The 16,194-nt window shown below is 32.0% G+C and overlaps 1 protein-coding gene across 1 annotated transcript in view; it reads right to left on the bottom strand.

The window, feature by feature from the left end:
* The window catches only part of LOC129225323 (troponin T, skeletal muscle-like), a 92,588-nt gene that overhangs the window by 62,131 nt on the left and 14,263 nt on the right, over positions 1 to 16,194 (bottom strand). The window contains exon 7 of the mRNA XM_054859914.1: positions 15,700 to 15,749. Within this exon, the coding sequence (XP_054715889.1) occupies positions 15,700 to 15,749 (50 nt within the window). The remainder of the gene's footprint in view (positions 1 to 15,699; positions 15,750 to 16,194) is intronic.

Below are 16,194 nucleotides of genomic sequence, written 5' to 3'. Positions count from 1 at the left end.
CGTATTGAGTATTTATAACTTCGTTCCGATATCGACGTATTTCGCGTACAATATAGCATGTTATGTTCCTGTAAAGAAATTATTTTTAAATGCAGCATTTAATTCTATCATCTGACAAAAAGCTGCCTGTGTACGTGCCTGACTTCACAAAAGCATTTTCAATCTTTATGGCATTAACAAACAAATAAGAAGTACTTAAGTGACGTCAAATCTATGGGCTGAATAAGGCCTCATACATCTACAATTGTTCTTTGTAGTCAAAGATAATCGTTCATTATTCGTCCCTCCCCCCTCCCCCACTTCGAAGACCAAATAGAAAAACAAAGCTAGTCATGAATTTTCCTACTTAACTAAATTGCTCATTTCGCATTCATTTTAATGTGATATTACTTTTACGTAAGATAAAAGTCGAAGTTCATTTTCTAAAAAGTTACTATTTGGTTTAACTGTTATACTTTGTATCAGTAGCTGTTCTAAAATGTAGTAACTAATGAAAATATTTTATTGAAAGTTAATGGTAACTAAGATATTACAAAATTAGAGGAAAGCATAGTTTTCCTAATTTTACTGTTCCCTGCTTTTGCTTAAAATCTATCATTTAACTAACACTTGCCGTCTCAAATGTATTTTCTTCTTTCGTATTTAATATTTCTTCACTAATAATAAAGCAGAAAGTCTCTCTGTCCGGAGGATGTTTGTGACGCGCATAGCGCCTAGACCGTTCTGCCGATTTTCATGAAATTTGGCACAAAGTTAGTTTGAAGCATGGAGGTGTGCACCTCGAAGCGATTTTTCGAAAATTCGATGTGGTTCTTTTTCTATTCCAATTTTAAGAAAAAAAACTGTCATAAAATACGAAATTATCATAACGTGGAATCGTAACATGGGCACAAGCCAATTGGCGGGATACGAAATTATCAAAACGTGGAACTGTAACATGGGTACAAGCCAATTGGCGAGAAAATTCATCATACATTATTTGTAAATATACAGGCGAACCTAAAGACCTTTTAATTTTTCTATTACGGGCAAAGCCGTGCGGGTGCCACTAGTAAATACATAAAACTGCAAACATAATTTAACGATCTAGGATGAACGAATTAGTTTAACCTCATTTATAACCACATAAACATACTGTGTTTAATAAGATTTTGCGAAATTGTTAAGTTTATTTTTCACAAACTATTTAATTGATTCTGCTTATTACAATTCATGCAAGAAAATTAACTAATATTTACATGCTCAGATATTTCGGTGGATTTTTTCAAGTACTTATGCTCACTTTAGCAGGCATTATTTTAAATCAGCGCATTCTAAAATTTTTCGCCAGCGAGTCCTTTTCATGGTTCAATATCCAATGCGGACCCCTGTTATTAAAGTGATAGATATTTGTAGCTTCGTATTAACTGAATTTGATCATATTAACCAGCACCAATTAGAGGGGAACATCACCATTTAAAAACAGCACCAGGTATAAAGTTTACGCTGCTTGACTGTACTTACAAATTCTAGAGTAAAAAAATAAACAATAGGCAACAAAGGAATCAAAATTCAAAATTGAACTTCGAATTATTTGGAGGAGTGAGGCTGTTGTAACTGGCACAGTTTTTAGTTTATTAGGTTTAATTTTTTATAGCGGGAGTCAATTATCAGATTCAGCATCTACAAAACTTCGATAATTAGATTCAGTGATTACATAGTTTTAAAATCCAGATTTCAATAGGTAGGTTGTGGCAAAGGGAAGAACAGGCCTTGCTTTTGCAACGAAAGATTGATTTTTTTTTTTTTTTTGGACAAAACCAAAAATTAGAGTAAGTATCCTGAAAGATTGGTTTCAAGGTACAGTCTTATGCTATGTCTATCAAGCATTCATATTCACATGATGACAGACTGCGTGGTTTTGTCGAAGCAGAAAATTCTTGTTTTGTGGACAACACCAAAAATGAGGGCAAATATCCTGGAAGATGGATTTCAAGGTCGTCTTATGCTATGTCTATCAAGCATTCATATTCACATGATGACAGACTGCGTCGTTTTGTCGAAGCAGAAAATTCTTGTTTCGTGGACAACACCAAAAATGAGGGTAAGTATCTTGGAAGATAGATTTCAAGGTAGTCTTATGCTATATCTATCAAGCATTCATATTCACACGATGACAGATTGCTTGGTTTTGTCGAATCACAAAACGCCTTGATCACCTATGCATGATCTTACAATATCATTTTTTTTTTTTTCAGATGTCGGAAAGTAATGCTTGCTCAAAGCTTTCGCGAGTGCGAGATTGCCCACCCCTCCTGGCTTTGAAAAATTAAAGTTTTCACACATAAGTGAGCGTAGTTTTTGTTGTCTTCCAATAAAAATTGCATTAATTATACATCCTTTGCTCCCCTCCACCCTTCTCCCTGAAAAAAACAATTTTCTTTTTATACTGATGATAGTGGGACTCAACATTATATAAAAGTAAAAATCCTCCTCAGTCTGCCATTAAGCTTCTGAATAAAGTAATCAGCGATTTTGCTCACAGTTAACGAGCTATGTTCTATTGACATTCTAAAGGTAGACATAAAAAAGTCCCTATCTTAAATAAAATCTTAGTTGTGAAAAAAAATAAAGAAAAAGAAAAGGTTGTAGAATTGTTTTGTTCTTTAGTCCTACAGCTCTACTGACCTTGTGCTATGCGTTGGAATAAAGAACCCTATTGTTCAGACGTGGCTGTCGGACAGATATAGAAGTTGGTTCTTTGCCGACGCAGCTGAATTACTCCCGACACACTTCAGAATAAGCAAGCAAACAAAAGCATATGGCTGCTTTGCAGCCATTTGGTGAAGGACCAAGAATTTACGAGAGCTAAACCTAAGAAGTGGAAGACGAGCTCGAAACTCTAGTAAATTTAATTCATTAAAAGTTTTTAATACTTTGTATTGCAATCAGGGACACCCCGAAACTTTTTCGGAGATTGAAAAGCCTCAATTTTCCGAATAAAACTCCACATTTTGCCGAATAGAACTCCTAATTCTGCCGAATGATGATAATGTAGCCGAATCTTTAGACCAAAATTGCCAAAAGAGGATAAATTTTGCGAGGTCATAGTGACTTCCCATTGAGGTGCTCCTGATTAAAATGGAACACTGATTAGTTGTGACATAAACAGATTCGGCAAACGGAAAATTCAAATGATTAGATAACCCTAAAAATGATTTGGATATGTTTTTTTAGGTAACTTCCGCCCAAGCTTAAGGCTGGTAACAGCAGTAGAGTCCCGAGTAGCATCAACTCATCGGCCGATGATCGGCCGTTCATCGAAATCCGATCAAACTTTGATCGGTCGATGATCGGCCGATGATCGGCTTCCGATGAGTTTTCATCGGAAATTGCTCCAATATGTCTCATCGGCAACAGTAGAATCCGATCATCGGAATCCGATGAATTTTGCTCCCTATACCGATGAAATTTGGAGCAATATACGAGCAGTGCTGTTCCGAGGCGATGAATTTTGGATAAAAATACGATGAGATTTGGAGCAATATACGAGCAGTGCTGTTCCGAGGCGATGAATTTTGGATGAAAATACGATGAAATTTGGAGCAATATACGAGCAGTGCTGTCGTTCCGAGGCAATGAATTTAGGATGAAAATACGATGAGAAGTAGTAACAACTACGATATAGAGACAAGCAAGCAGGAAAAAAAAATAACAGTGGGAAGAAAACTTGCAGGAGGGGTATTTTCGGATGACGTCATTTGGGAATTACTTAATATGTATTATTTTTTTAAATAACTTGTTCAATTAATTTCTAATTTAACAACTTTTGATGAGCGTGATTCATAAGTTCAATCTTAGTCGCTCTAGCCGGGAATCGAACCCTAGTCCTTTGGAATACGAGATTCATATGCTAAACACTAGACAAGTTATGCTCGCTCCATGGCGGAAAATAATGCATTAAATGGAAAATCATTTGTGGCGCCATCTATCGGGTGGCAAGGCCATGACACTTATGGCGCCAGCTAGTGAAGAGTCGGAGTCGGTAATTTTGGGAGTCAAATTGAACGGAGTGGAATAGTTTTGGAGATAGAGAGAAATCATTCAAGAGCCGGAGTCTCATTTTGTTCGCAATTCCAGTGAGGTAATCGGCGTTGGAATCGTGGAGTTAAAGTTGAATTGATTTTGCAGCAAATTGGAGTAAACCCTTCCAAAATCCAGGAGTCGGATTCGGAGTCAAAGTCTCAGTCATTTTTCCTCCGATTCTCAAACTTGAATGTTGATCCGTATAGCCTTACGTTTGATCAATAGTCGGATATTCGAATAATAAAATTTATCCTATTTTAACAGTTGGGAGATTTCCAAAAATTTTAGATTGGGAAAATTTTCATCGGAAAATTTGATCCCTACGATCTCTTTTTCCGATGAAATGTAGCTCGGCAAATTTTCATCGGAAAATTTGATCGTTAAGATCTCTTTTTCCGATGAAATGTAGCTCAGCAAATTTTCATCGGAAAACTTGATCGTTACGATTTCGTTTTTCGATGAAATTTCGCTCGGAAAATTTTCATCGGAAAATTTGATCGTTACGATCTCTTTTTCCGATGAAATGCAGCTCGGCAAATTTTCATCGGAAAATTTGATCGTTACGATCTCTTTTTTCGATAAAATGCAGCTCGGCAAATTTTCATCGGAAAATTTGATCGTTACGATCTCTTTTTCCGATGAAATGCAGCTCGGCAAATTTTCATCGGAAAATTTGATCGTTACGATCTCTTTTTCCGATGAAATGCAGATCGGCAAATTTTCATCGGAAGATTTGATCGTAACGATATAGTTTTCCGATAAAAAAACAGCTCATCGAAAACCGTTCTCGGATTCTGATCGCAACGATATCAGCGTGCATTACGCGATGAGTTTAGGAGGAGTCGATGATCGGCCGAGCAAAATCCGATGAGTTAATGCTACCTGGGGTACATATTTAAAATAGCGTTCTTAGAAATTAACTTTTTTTTTCTTAAACTTGTACTGATTTATTTTTTAAATTCTTAACCGATGGTATAACATACTAATTTAATACATGTAACATGTCACATTGTACTGCATAGTCCTTGATCTATCTATTTAACGTGTCAATCAATCAACTTTCGTCTGAATGAGCAGAGCTCTAATAATGTTCTATATTCTGAGGGTTTTTTACTGTTTTTGTTGTGAGGCAGACTATACCATTTATCTTGAAATCTGAGAGTCATGCATGATCATGAAGACTAATGAAGGCAATGAAGAAAGTTTAGCCACCATTGGAAATTACACAAAAACTTTCTGCAAAATTATTTTAAGCTAAGCTATTATTTTTATTCATACAATTTTAAGGGGCTGACCCGGCGCTAACAGGAATACGGACAAAGAAGGGGTCGTCAGAAATCGGAAAAAGATTTACTTCAAATTTATAAACTAGACAACTACTGAAAATTTTGCAAAAAAATATTTTTTTAATTATGAAATAAATAGTTTCATTTCTATTGACATTCTAAAGGTGCACAATCATGTGCACGGCCAAAAACGATTGCAAAGAAGATAATTCTGACATCATTGGAAATTCTTTTTTAAATCTTTCAACAAAGTTATTAAACTATAATTTATACTAACATTTAAAAGGTCTTGAAAGGGAACAAAGATAAGGATGAAAAATGGGTTGAGCTACAACTAGAAGTCGAGGAAAATCGTTTTCTCAAAGGTATGAACAAAAATACTTGTTTTCTCTAAACGGCCACTGAATCATGTATGGGTATTAACATAGATCAAAGCAAAGGAGATGTTTCAGTTCCACTGAAAATTTAGCAAAATGTCCTTGAAAACGATGACACTAAACAGCTTCATTTCTATTGGTATTCTAGAAGTCCTATACGTACACATCAGTCAAAGATAAGGAAAAAAATAGACGATTGGAAATTATTCAAAAAAATGTTACAAGTAAGCACTTTATACTTTTAAATACATACATCCTATTTTAAGTTATAATTATTATTAACAAAAAAAACTTTTTCTAAAATGTAATCGATTAAAATTTGTGCACTTTTTAAGTGGTAATTAACTAAACGTAATTTACTGAAGAAAAATCTCCACTCGATTAAAAATGGTAACAGAGTCGGGGTTTTTTTTTTCGGTATAGTTTTAATAAATGCAACTCATAAAATTAGTTTTTTAGTTAAAAATAATTGGAAATTGTAGATATTATGTGTTTCTAAATATTCGTGTTGTAATATTTTTTTCTGAAAACGACTTACATATTGGTCAGGAGGATGGCTTTTGAGAAATCAGTGTTATTGATTAGTCATTCCTAATTTGAGAAGAAAGGCGTTGCTGTTTTATGAGTCGACAACTTCATTTTCTTCACATGTCTGTGAATTATCAGTACATTTTTCTTAAAGAATAAATTCTAGTTTTTAAAAAAGTATTGCCACATATTTTCTTTTCAATTGAGAGGAAAAATATAAATTGAACCTTAAAACAATTATTTGTGATTAATTATTAAAATTGTTCCTTTGCTTTAACATTGCTTTCTGACGTTATGTCATGATTCATTCTTAAGCAACATCATTTGATAACTGAAGATTTGGCCATTACACAAGAATTTAAGACTCTGTTCAGATAAGAATTTCTTACATAAGACATTAACAATCTCGTGCAGTCAACTTTAAGTTATATTAAAAGTACCTGAAATTTCAAAAACATGCAATTATAATTACATTATTAATTATACTATTTTAGAGTTTCCGGCATTACATTGGTTTTGATACATTAAACTTTATTTTAAAATAGGTTCATTAAATTTAATAATAAAAAAGCAAACAGAGTTAAAATTAATAATTTAAAAAATCAGCCCTCCTCCCCTTTTCATCTCATAAGGGGACATGAAAGCAGTTTGTAATTATATGGAATAAAAAAAAAATGTGAACCTTATAAAGAAAGATTTTTTTAATCGTGTTTTTAAAATGTGACGAAACCGATGTTTTTGAAAACTAATAACATCCTTGGGGGAAAAAAGGCAAATTGAAATTCCTAAAAGTATTTAGATTTTATGAAATTTAAAAAATCAAAGAAGTCCATATCCAGAATGAATTTGTGCATAGATTTAGCTGTTTTAGTTCTTAATCGTGTTAGAGAATATTATTTATCCGATAAAATGAAACAAGAAAATGCTTTTATGCACCAACTAATTTTGCGACGCTTAAAAAATTTCAAATTTATGGTTGGAAAAGGTCTTCCTCATTTTTGAACTCAGTTTTACAATTGCTAAAAATATGTGAAAGCAGTTTCAATAATTTGATAAAATGTGAGCTTCAATTTCGTGAGTCAACGTTCAAAAGCGCGAGAAACATTTTTACAATCAATATAAATTCGTCTTCAATTACGACAATTTCGTCAAAAAGCTAAAACTTTCACAAAATATAAAAAGAGACTGGCTTCCAAACTTCAAAAAGTGATTTTGAGTTTATTTACAAGTTAAGTTCACACAAGAGATTTAAAACTTCCATCAAAACAAATTACATAAATAAGCGGCGTTTCAAGGCGAGAAAATTTCATTTACTGCAAAAAATCGGGAAGAGAAATATAATCTGCCATACATTTTCTCTTAATCTGCTAAAGGGTTAAAAGCATGCCGTTCTCAATCAACATTATAAATCTCGCTTTTGACAGCAGTGTACAAGTTGTTGCTGTACTTTAATGACTGCAACTTATCACGCGAATGAATGTTTCTCCTTTCTAGAGATTTTTTTTCGAACACCTAACTTTACAGATGACTCATGTTTATGATTAATTTGCAACAATTTCACACCAATTTCATTTTTCACACTCTGTTTGACATAAATGTTGGCAGAAGTATAAATCCAAATAGGATACTTTTAAAATGTTTTTCCCTCGATTTATTAAATTGTGCTTCTCTAAATATGAATAAACACTCGACATTTTGAAGTTAATTTCTCCCGATACATCGTTGCTTCTCTTTATTTGGAACTATGATCACACTGAAAAATAGAAGAAGTTTTTCCTCTTGCAAATGAATAAAGGATAGAGCGAAAAACAACATGGTATTGGAGCACAAATTTGAAAAATCACTACATGTACGTTTTTTGTAGCTACAAGGGCCCTTTTCAATATAGAGTAAGTTATAACACTACAAGGCTAAGCTGCAGTCACAAAAAAAAAATCTTTTATTCCTTCCAATTTTTGCTCTATCGTCTAATTATTATATTTACAATATAATGTCTAGTTTCTTACTTTCTAATTAAAATTATTCAATTTAAAACGTACCTTTCTGAGATGTTTTGACAGAAAACTTAGTCTCGGTGAACTAGTCTATTGTTTTTGTGACTGGTACGTACTAGTCACGTGACTTATTCCCGACGACTAGATTTCGGAACAGTAACTTCTTCAAATGAAAAGCACACAACTTTGATTTATATGAAAATCATGGGATATTCATCCCTATTTTTTTAGATAAAAAATTTGAAATTCTGACAAGAACTGCAAGCAATTTGAAAAATTAATCCTCGTCAAAACTTTGGCTAAAAAATAATGCTGTAATTTTTAGAAGGGTCGCCACCCCTCGAAACATTTGATTTGTTACGGTAAAAATAGTGCAAATATTATGAAAATTGATTTTGAAATACTTTTTTTAAGTGAATCCCCTAAAACTCCAAGGTTGATTCTCCCGAACATTTTTTTCAACTATAGATCTGATTTATACCCTTTTACAACACATCTATATCGCTATTGTAACAGAGTTAATCTTTCACCAATGTTATCTTGTACTCATTTAGCAGTCCAAAAATGTACAAGAGCTCAAAAATTGCAAAATTATGCTCTGTCAGTAGGGGAAACCCGGACAACGTGAATACCTTAACCTTTTCTTGATTATTGTCGTTTAGTCATAACGTTAGAAATTGAAACAAATGTTTATAATCATTCTTCATTTAATGAACTTACGTAATGCACTAACAGTTGTCCTTAATATTAATTACACTATTAGATATAAGACCAGTTTCAACAATGGCATGAATATACACTTTGCCCAACACCCCGGGTAAAGTGGATTCGGTACTTGGGCAAAGCGAACAACAACATTATTTGTCATAAAACTAAACATCAAAAATAAAATAACTATCGAAAATTAAAGGAACATATCCAAAAAAACATTTTTTGCTACAATGCTAATTATTGTAGTTATTACAAACAAATAAATCGAATTTAAAAATAAAATAAACTTAAAAAATTAAAACCTCATATTAAAAAACATTTTTCTACAATGTTAATTATTATAACAAATAAACTAAACTAAAAAAGTCAACACCCAAAATTTAGGAGCATATTTAAAAAAAAAATCTGCAACAATACTAATCATTGCAGCTATCACAAAGAAAATCATGACCACTTTCGAATGCTGAACACTTTTTATGACAACACTGAGAACAAATACGACATTGTATACAGTTTTACGTTGGCTGATCATCATCTTCAATGAACATTTCATCATAAAAAATGCACCTTACATCATCAAAGTTCTTTACTTCCTTCTTCTTATTATTCTCTTATGCAATCCTATGTTTTGTAGCAAAGATTTTTGATTTAGTATTTTTGGTAGTGGTCTTTTTAACAGTTTTCTGAGAAGCTTTAGTCGAAACATTGTCTAGTTACTTCATGATTGATTTTTCAAATTTTTGTTTCTGATTGTCCTTTACTAGAGTACTTGTCAGGAGTGTTGATCTCTGTAATTGGTTTAACAGGCTGAGGAATAGGTCGTAAAACTGAAGGACTGTAGTAGTTCTTAAAACATCTAAGTTTGGGTGAAGCGACCTTTGACTTATCCAGTTGTTTCAGATTCCATGAGAGTATACGGACGGTCTTCAAGGTCAGCATTGTCTTGAAATCTTAAAATTGAAGGACTTCCAGGTTCAGATGAAGTGACTTGTCATGACCGGACATAGTGTATATGGTATCCACTTTGCCCTTCAGGTACATTTTTGAGATTACGAAAAATTACTAAACAACCAGAGCATCAAAACTCGTCGTCTACGGATAGTTGAAAGCTACATAATCGTATATCAAATCCTACTATAACAAAGAACATGTCACAAATAGTATAGATGGAACCCTAACCTCTGTAAACTAATATGGTTTTCCCCAAAACATACTTTGTTTGGTCACATGACGCGAATTCGTCCCGACGTGTTTTTGCCGCACACGGAGTGGCAACAGGGGACCGTTGCTATGATAACATTCCTACATCACAACCGATCGCGTGAGCGAGAATCTCGATCTCGCAAGTTGATGAGCTTGGAATGACCGCCCTGTTTTCATCGCATGTACAAATAGTGCTGATTTTTCTCCTTTCTTACAGATGATAAATCTCATCATATTGATTATTATTTGTCAAATTATTCATTTATTTTGCTTTTTTTATTTCGTTTTATTGTTATTATATATATATATGGATTGGTTACCTTTACGTTACTGTTTTATAATTAAAATAGAAACGCTTAAATACGGCAATTACGACTGAGCATTCTCTAAAATATGAGACCTTCTTATGTTAAAACTGTTAAGTGAAGGTGTTTAGGATATGTTTTTCTTTTTCATTTTATTTCTTTTAAAGTAATTTTAGATTTTATACTTTTTTACTAAATATTAGTTTTAACAGTATCTTCTATGCAATTCTTTCACTCTCTTTGGAACAACCTAACATTATAAAGCAATCCTTCCTTTATGACGACCGATACAAAGAGTCCTGTTTGATATTCCATAGCTGCAATGTTATTTTCACGTACGTTAGAACGTCCAAACTGAATCGTTGCTTCCACAATATCTAAATAAAAGAATTAACCAATGTTTTCAACAAAAAAAGAAGGGAAAGCTCAAGTTTATATATATATATATATATATATATATATATATATATATATATATATATAGAGAGAGAGAGAGAGAGAGAGAGATAGCCGGTACAAATGGTTGGTGAACCTCTCCTCTGTCTTGTCATGGGGCAAGAGATTGTACTAGTAGCCATGGTAGGTGCTGCTATGCAGTTAACTTGTTAAAGTTTTTCCATCATGTGTAAATCTGACTGAAAACATACATTTTTTTGTGCATTTGCGTTATAACGACCTCTTGTTTTAACGACCGATTTCGTTTGAACGACAAAGCTCATCGTGACGAGTGTAGACTGTATTGCATTTGCTCCCATTCCGGACTGCATTGATATTTTATTATTTAATGGTTGTTTCATATATTATGTGTTTTTAAACAGAGCGATTCATTAGTGTTCCTGTGGAATGATTCTTAGAATGGAAAAAGGTTTCGATAAGGTAGACTGAAATGCATGCAAATTTATTGCATACAGTTTGACCGCGGATTGTATGTAATTTCGCAATCTGCCAAGTAAAGACTGTTCCATCTGAATTAATCTAGCAGGGGAGAAGGGAAAATAACGATGAGATTTTGATGCACGCGTTTTATAATGTCACTAGTGCCTTATTCATTTATTGCATTCTCTAAAATAAAGTAAGGGGAAACAAAAATAATTACCATGGAAACAACAAAAAGAAAAGAAAATATTTTCATTTCGTTCAGAAACGCAAGAGCAAAATGGTAAACTTTGGTGTGAATAAAGAAATCAATTAATTTTTGCCTTGAGAATATAGATCGAATATACTTTAGATTAAAAAAATGTTGCTGAGAGAGCAAATTTTCATTTTTACAAAACTAAAGCTAATTAATAGAAAGGCAAAAGTGCACATCTGTAGCAAATCAACTAACACCCCTATAAACTAATAGATACGTTCATTTCCGCCCTTAAACCGGCTATTAGCCTTTCCATATAATCGATGGTCAAACAGTACCAAAACATAGAACAATCACTTGACTGCTAGCCGGGATTGAGAAAGCTTGAACAGAAACGAGTTTAAGATTATTTATTTTTTATAATTATTACTTATTTTTTGATCTAAAAAATACTCTATACAGAAAAAGGGGAAATTAGGGGGTACAAAATACACAAATCGTAAAATTTTGTTTTTTTTTTTTATCATTTAAAAAAGTTTTTCTTTTTTTTTCCTCTTTAAAAGAACGTTTGAATCTTGTTTATATCTTAGTTTTAATGAAAGATATAATTATTTTTGTTGCATGCATTTAATTCATATTAATCTTTAATTTATAACTTTATACGCGTTTCTCTCCATGATGCAATATTTCCCGATTTTTTGGCACTGAAACCCTTATAAGTCAAGGTCTGATAAAGATAAAGTAACGAAATTTGGAGCATATCGTTTTAAAACAGTTTACTTTAATTTTTAATCGGCAAATTTAAAAACAAGCTTACTGCAAAAAATGTGATTAAAAAGAATTTTCAATTTTCTTCTTCAAATATATATTTTTTTTAATTAATATTTTTTAAATCGAAGAATAAAAATTAAAGCTTAGATATTTGTGCAAATTCTTTTGAAAAAATTTGAAAATTGACCAAAAAAATCTTGAGTTTTAGCAACCCATTTTTTAATAAGTTAAATTTAAAATAAAACATTTTTTTAGTGTTTATCTTGTGATTTTGCTTATGAAATAGATGGTGAATCAGTACAAAAAATTTCAAAACTCTAAACTGTTTATTTTTTTATTTTATTTTTTTATTTATTTTTTTATTTTTTTTTTATTATTTTCATTTTATTTATTTATTTATTTATTTATTTATTTATTTTTTTTTTTTTGAATCTGTGTTCCACATCCCCTATACTATAAAAAGGTACCTCTTACTTTAATTCTGGAACATACATCCGTTGTCTTCTAGGTTCATTATTTGCGTTCACCACTAAAACTGAGACAATTCCTCCCACTTAACTTTTAAATCAATGGACATTCACATTTAAACAATTTTTACTGTTTGTTGTTCGTCTTTGTTAACATGTTTTCTAAAAAATTAACTTTCCTAACGTTTCTGAAAATGAAAGAAAAATCTATCAAGAGCTCTTTTGCCACATTAAGCTCTTGCAATATCAATAGTGCTCGGTTTGCATATTTTAATGATCTTGATTTTTCTGTTTTCAGGAAAACCTAGCCGTTAAATAGCGCATGTTTCCAGATTTTAATCTACCAAATTTGGTCTTATTAGAACTGTGCGAGCAAAGTTGAAGCTCTAGGTTGCCAATAGTCAATAAGGTATGCACTGAGTGTGTTATATAAGCAATTTTTAATACGTAAACAGCAGCTATAGTGTTACTGGAAAACAAAAATAGTAAGATTGAAGAACTCGTTTTCAAATAATGTTTAGTCATTTTTTCCATTCTTGAAAAAACACAATTTTATTGGGGAAGATTTATTATTGAATTTAAGGAAAATATAATTTTTCCCAGTAATCAATGGACGATAATAAACTAAATTTTATGGTTTAAAAAGACCCTGACAATCCATAGAAATAAAAAAAAACTTAACCCTTTTCGGGAAAACCAGCACCCTTTTTGGAAAATCAAATAGTTTACTTTCAGTTGAAAGCAATCCAAGCTTTTTTTTTCATGTAAATTTTACATAAATACTAGATACATAATTTTGGAAAGTAGTTAGTAACCACAATCTACTACTTAACGTTCCTCATCGATATTATTATTTTCACTTATATTGGCGTTAAGTGTATCGTAGTAACATCGTTCATTTAATAAAAACATTAGTATAGTTTATTCCCAAAAGTTTCCAGTAATTTCTAATATCTCATATTTATTTATGTTTTTTTTTTTCTTTGCTTGTTTCATAGAGCTTTTTAAATTAAATTATTTATTTATTTCAAAATGGACGTAAGGGAAACATTTCCTCGTAGAGACTAACCATGTGATTTCAAGGAAGGTTGCAATTGGTTAAAGTTGTTTTAATCCCTTTCGGAACAAAGCGAACTTGGGATTTCTTTTACAGAAAACAACACGAATTTGATCATCTGTTTTCTATAAAACTAAATTTTGTTTGTAACTTCTACTTTATGTAAATTCATTGTTATGTATTCATTGTATGAGCATGCTACTTTTCTTTTCGAAAAAAACTTTTTCCTGAAACTTTTGTCCTAACGCCTTTTGGAAATTAATCCTCAATATTTTTTTTCATTTGCTGCATGCACATTATTCTTAATTTGTTATACTTGAAAATTCCTCTTTTTTGTTTTTTGTGAGGAATAAAAATTTACTGCACAAAAACTAAGGTAGTTTTGTAAATATTTATCAATATTTTGAATATTTGAACTGAAAATCATTTCAGTTTTTCAGTAAAATTTGGCAAATAGTTTTTTGAACAGATAGCATGTAAGCAGGGTGTTTGAAAAGACTCGCACTAATAAGGAATATTCATTCAAAAAAAAAGTTCAGATTTAGTGTCTTTCTTTTTATCCCTATTTCAAAAAGTGTTTCCACAACGTTAATCCCTTTCTACGTGGGAACCTTTCGTAGTTCTGGGTAAATTTAGACAATTTTCAACTTTGCAGAAGATACTAATGCAGTCAACTTTTATCTTCTTCGGGGGTTTCCACCCTGGGGGGAGAAGTCATGGAGCAGACTGGGCCATTGAAATGTTCAGAGGGGCTTGTTTTGAGGGGATTTTATCTGGCTCTCACTTTCGGGGGGGGGGGGGGGATCTTCGCGATATTTAGGAGATTGCGCCCTTACTCTTAGGGGGTGGGTGGGTACCACTGCCTTCTAGGAGAGAAGGATTTGACTATAGTATTGTTTATATGGATATAAGCTCTCTTAGTTAGCATTGGCAATATAGGGTAAAATTAAAAGCTCGGGGAGAGTTCACACTCAAAATCTCTTCTTCGTGCCGTAGGGTGTTTTTTCTTTCATAAACGCCATTTTAAGTTTTCAATGTAATCAACATTTACATGCCTTTACCTACGATTGGACGATTGAGAGAGGCAGTGAGATAAGGATCGGAGCGAAAAGGGATTATATATTTTTCTTAAATAATTTTTTTTTCTTTTTTTTCGGTATCAATGCAAGGCGTTATAAGCACCTTTTAAGTTAAAATGGTGTGTTCAATCATCTTCTCCGTGTGTTAAAAAATAATTTTAAAGCCAGAAATCTTTTCAAGTTTTAATAAATTAGGCACTTAAGAGATAATTGCAGTTTTAAACAGCATCTGCAGTATTATGCTATTGCGGCATATAAAGTAAAAAAATAAATCGCAAAAACTACTCATATGCTGAAATAAAATGAGAACGTAGTTAATAAACTAGCTAGCACTTTCATAAACAATTGAAATGTTTTTATTGCTAAACTTACAAAAGAAAAAAAGAGAAAAATATCCAGGAATAATAATTTTATTCATACAATTTGTAAAAGAATGTATTAAACAAAAAATCAGCACTGTCAACAAGTATGCTAATTACATAATTTAGATAGGTGTTACAATTATAAACGCAAAGATAGTAGTTGAATTATATAAATACAGCTCTTGATATCGAAAATCGTTTTTCATTTATCTTCTCAGACATCAGTTTTATGTTAACTTTTATGAAGCATGTACAATTTCATTTGGGTTTCACAAATATGAATATCGTTGTTATATTACAGTTTTTGCACGTTTTTGATGACTGTGCGGTTCCTGGTACTTGTGAAACTTGGATCGAAGAATTAGTTTCGTTTTCTTCGGCGTCTAAAGGTGGAACGTTTGGAACGCTGTGCCAGGATTTACTCTTCTGCCTTCTCTTCTTTCTTGGCTCCCAAAGCCCAGTCTGGTTTGGCCTGATGGTGTGCAATGAAGAATTCCAAAAATGCAAAATTCAAAAATGGAAAACAAAAGAAAATATCTTAATCAGATGAAAAATTCTCACAGAAGTGTCATCAAAATTTCAAAACAAAAAGTAAATGAAAAGTACGATCAAAAACAGAAAACAACTGATTAAAAGTAATGCTTCTTCAAATAGATTTTTAAAAAAGTTTTAAACGTGGTCCAGCTTATTTTCTTGACTTTTGCAATCAAATTGGTGCAGCTGTTCAGTAGGTAAAAACATCCAAAACATACTAATAAGAAACGATTTAAAAAAAAGAAAGAATAATAATATTGTATCCTCCTTTTCCCTAAAACTTGATCTTTTAATTATAATATTCATCAGAGCTGAATCGATTTTCATATTCATTTTCCGAAAATATTACATACTTTATTCTTTTTAGTTTACTTGCTGTGCAG

The sequence above is a fragment of the Uloborus diversus genome, chromosome 1 (assembly GCF_026930045.1).
Source record: "Uloborus diversus isolate 005 chromosome 1, Udiv.v.3.1, whole genome shotgun sequence".
NCBI classification, from domain to species: domain Eukaryota; kingdom Metazoa; phylum Arthropoda; class Arachnida; order Araneae; family Uloboridae; genus Uloborus; species Uloborus diversus.
This window is presented reverse-complemented; position numbering and strand designations above follow the sequence as displayed.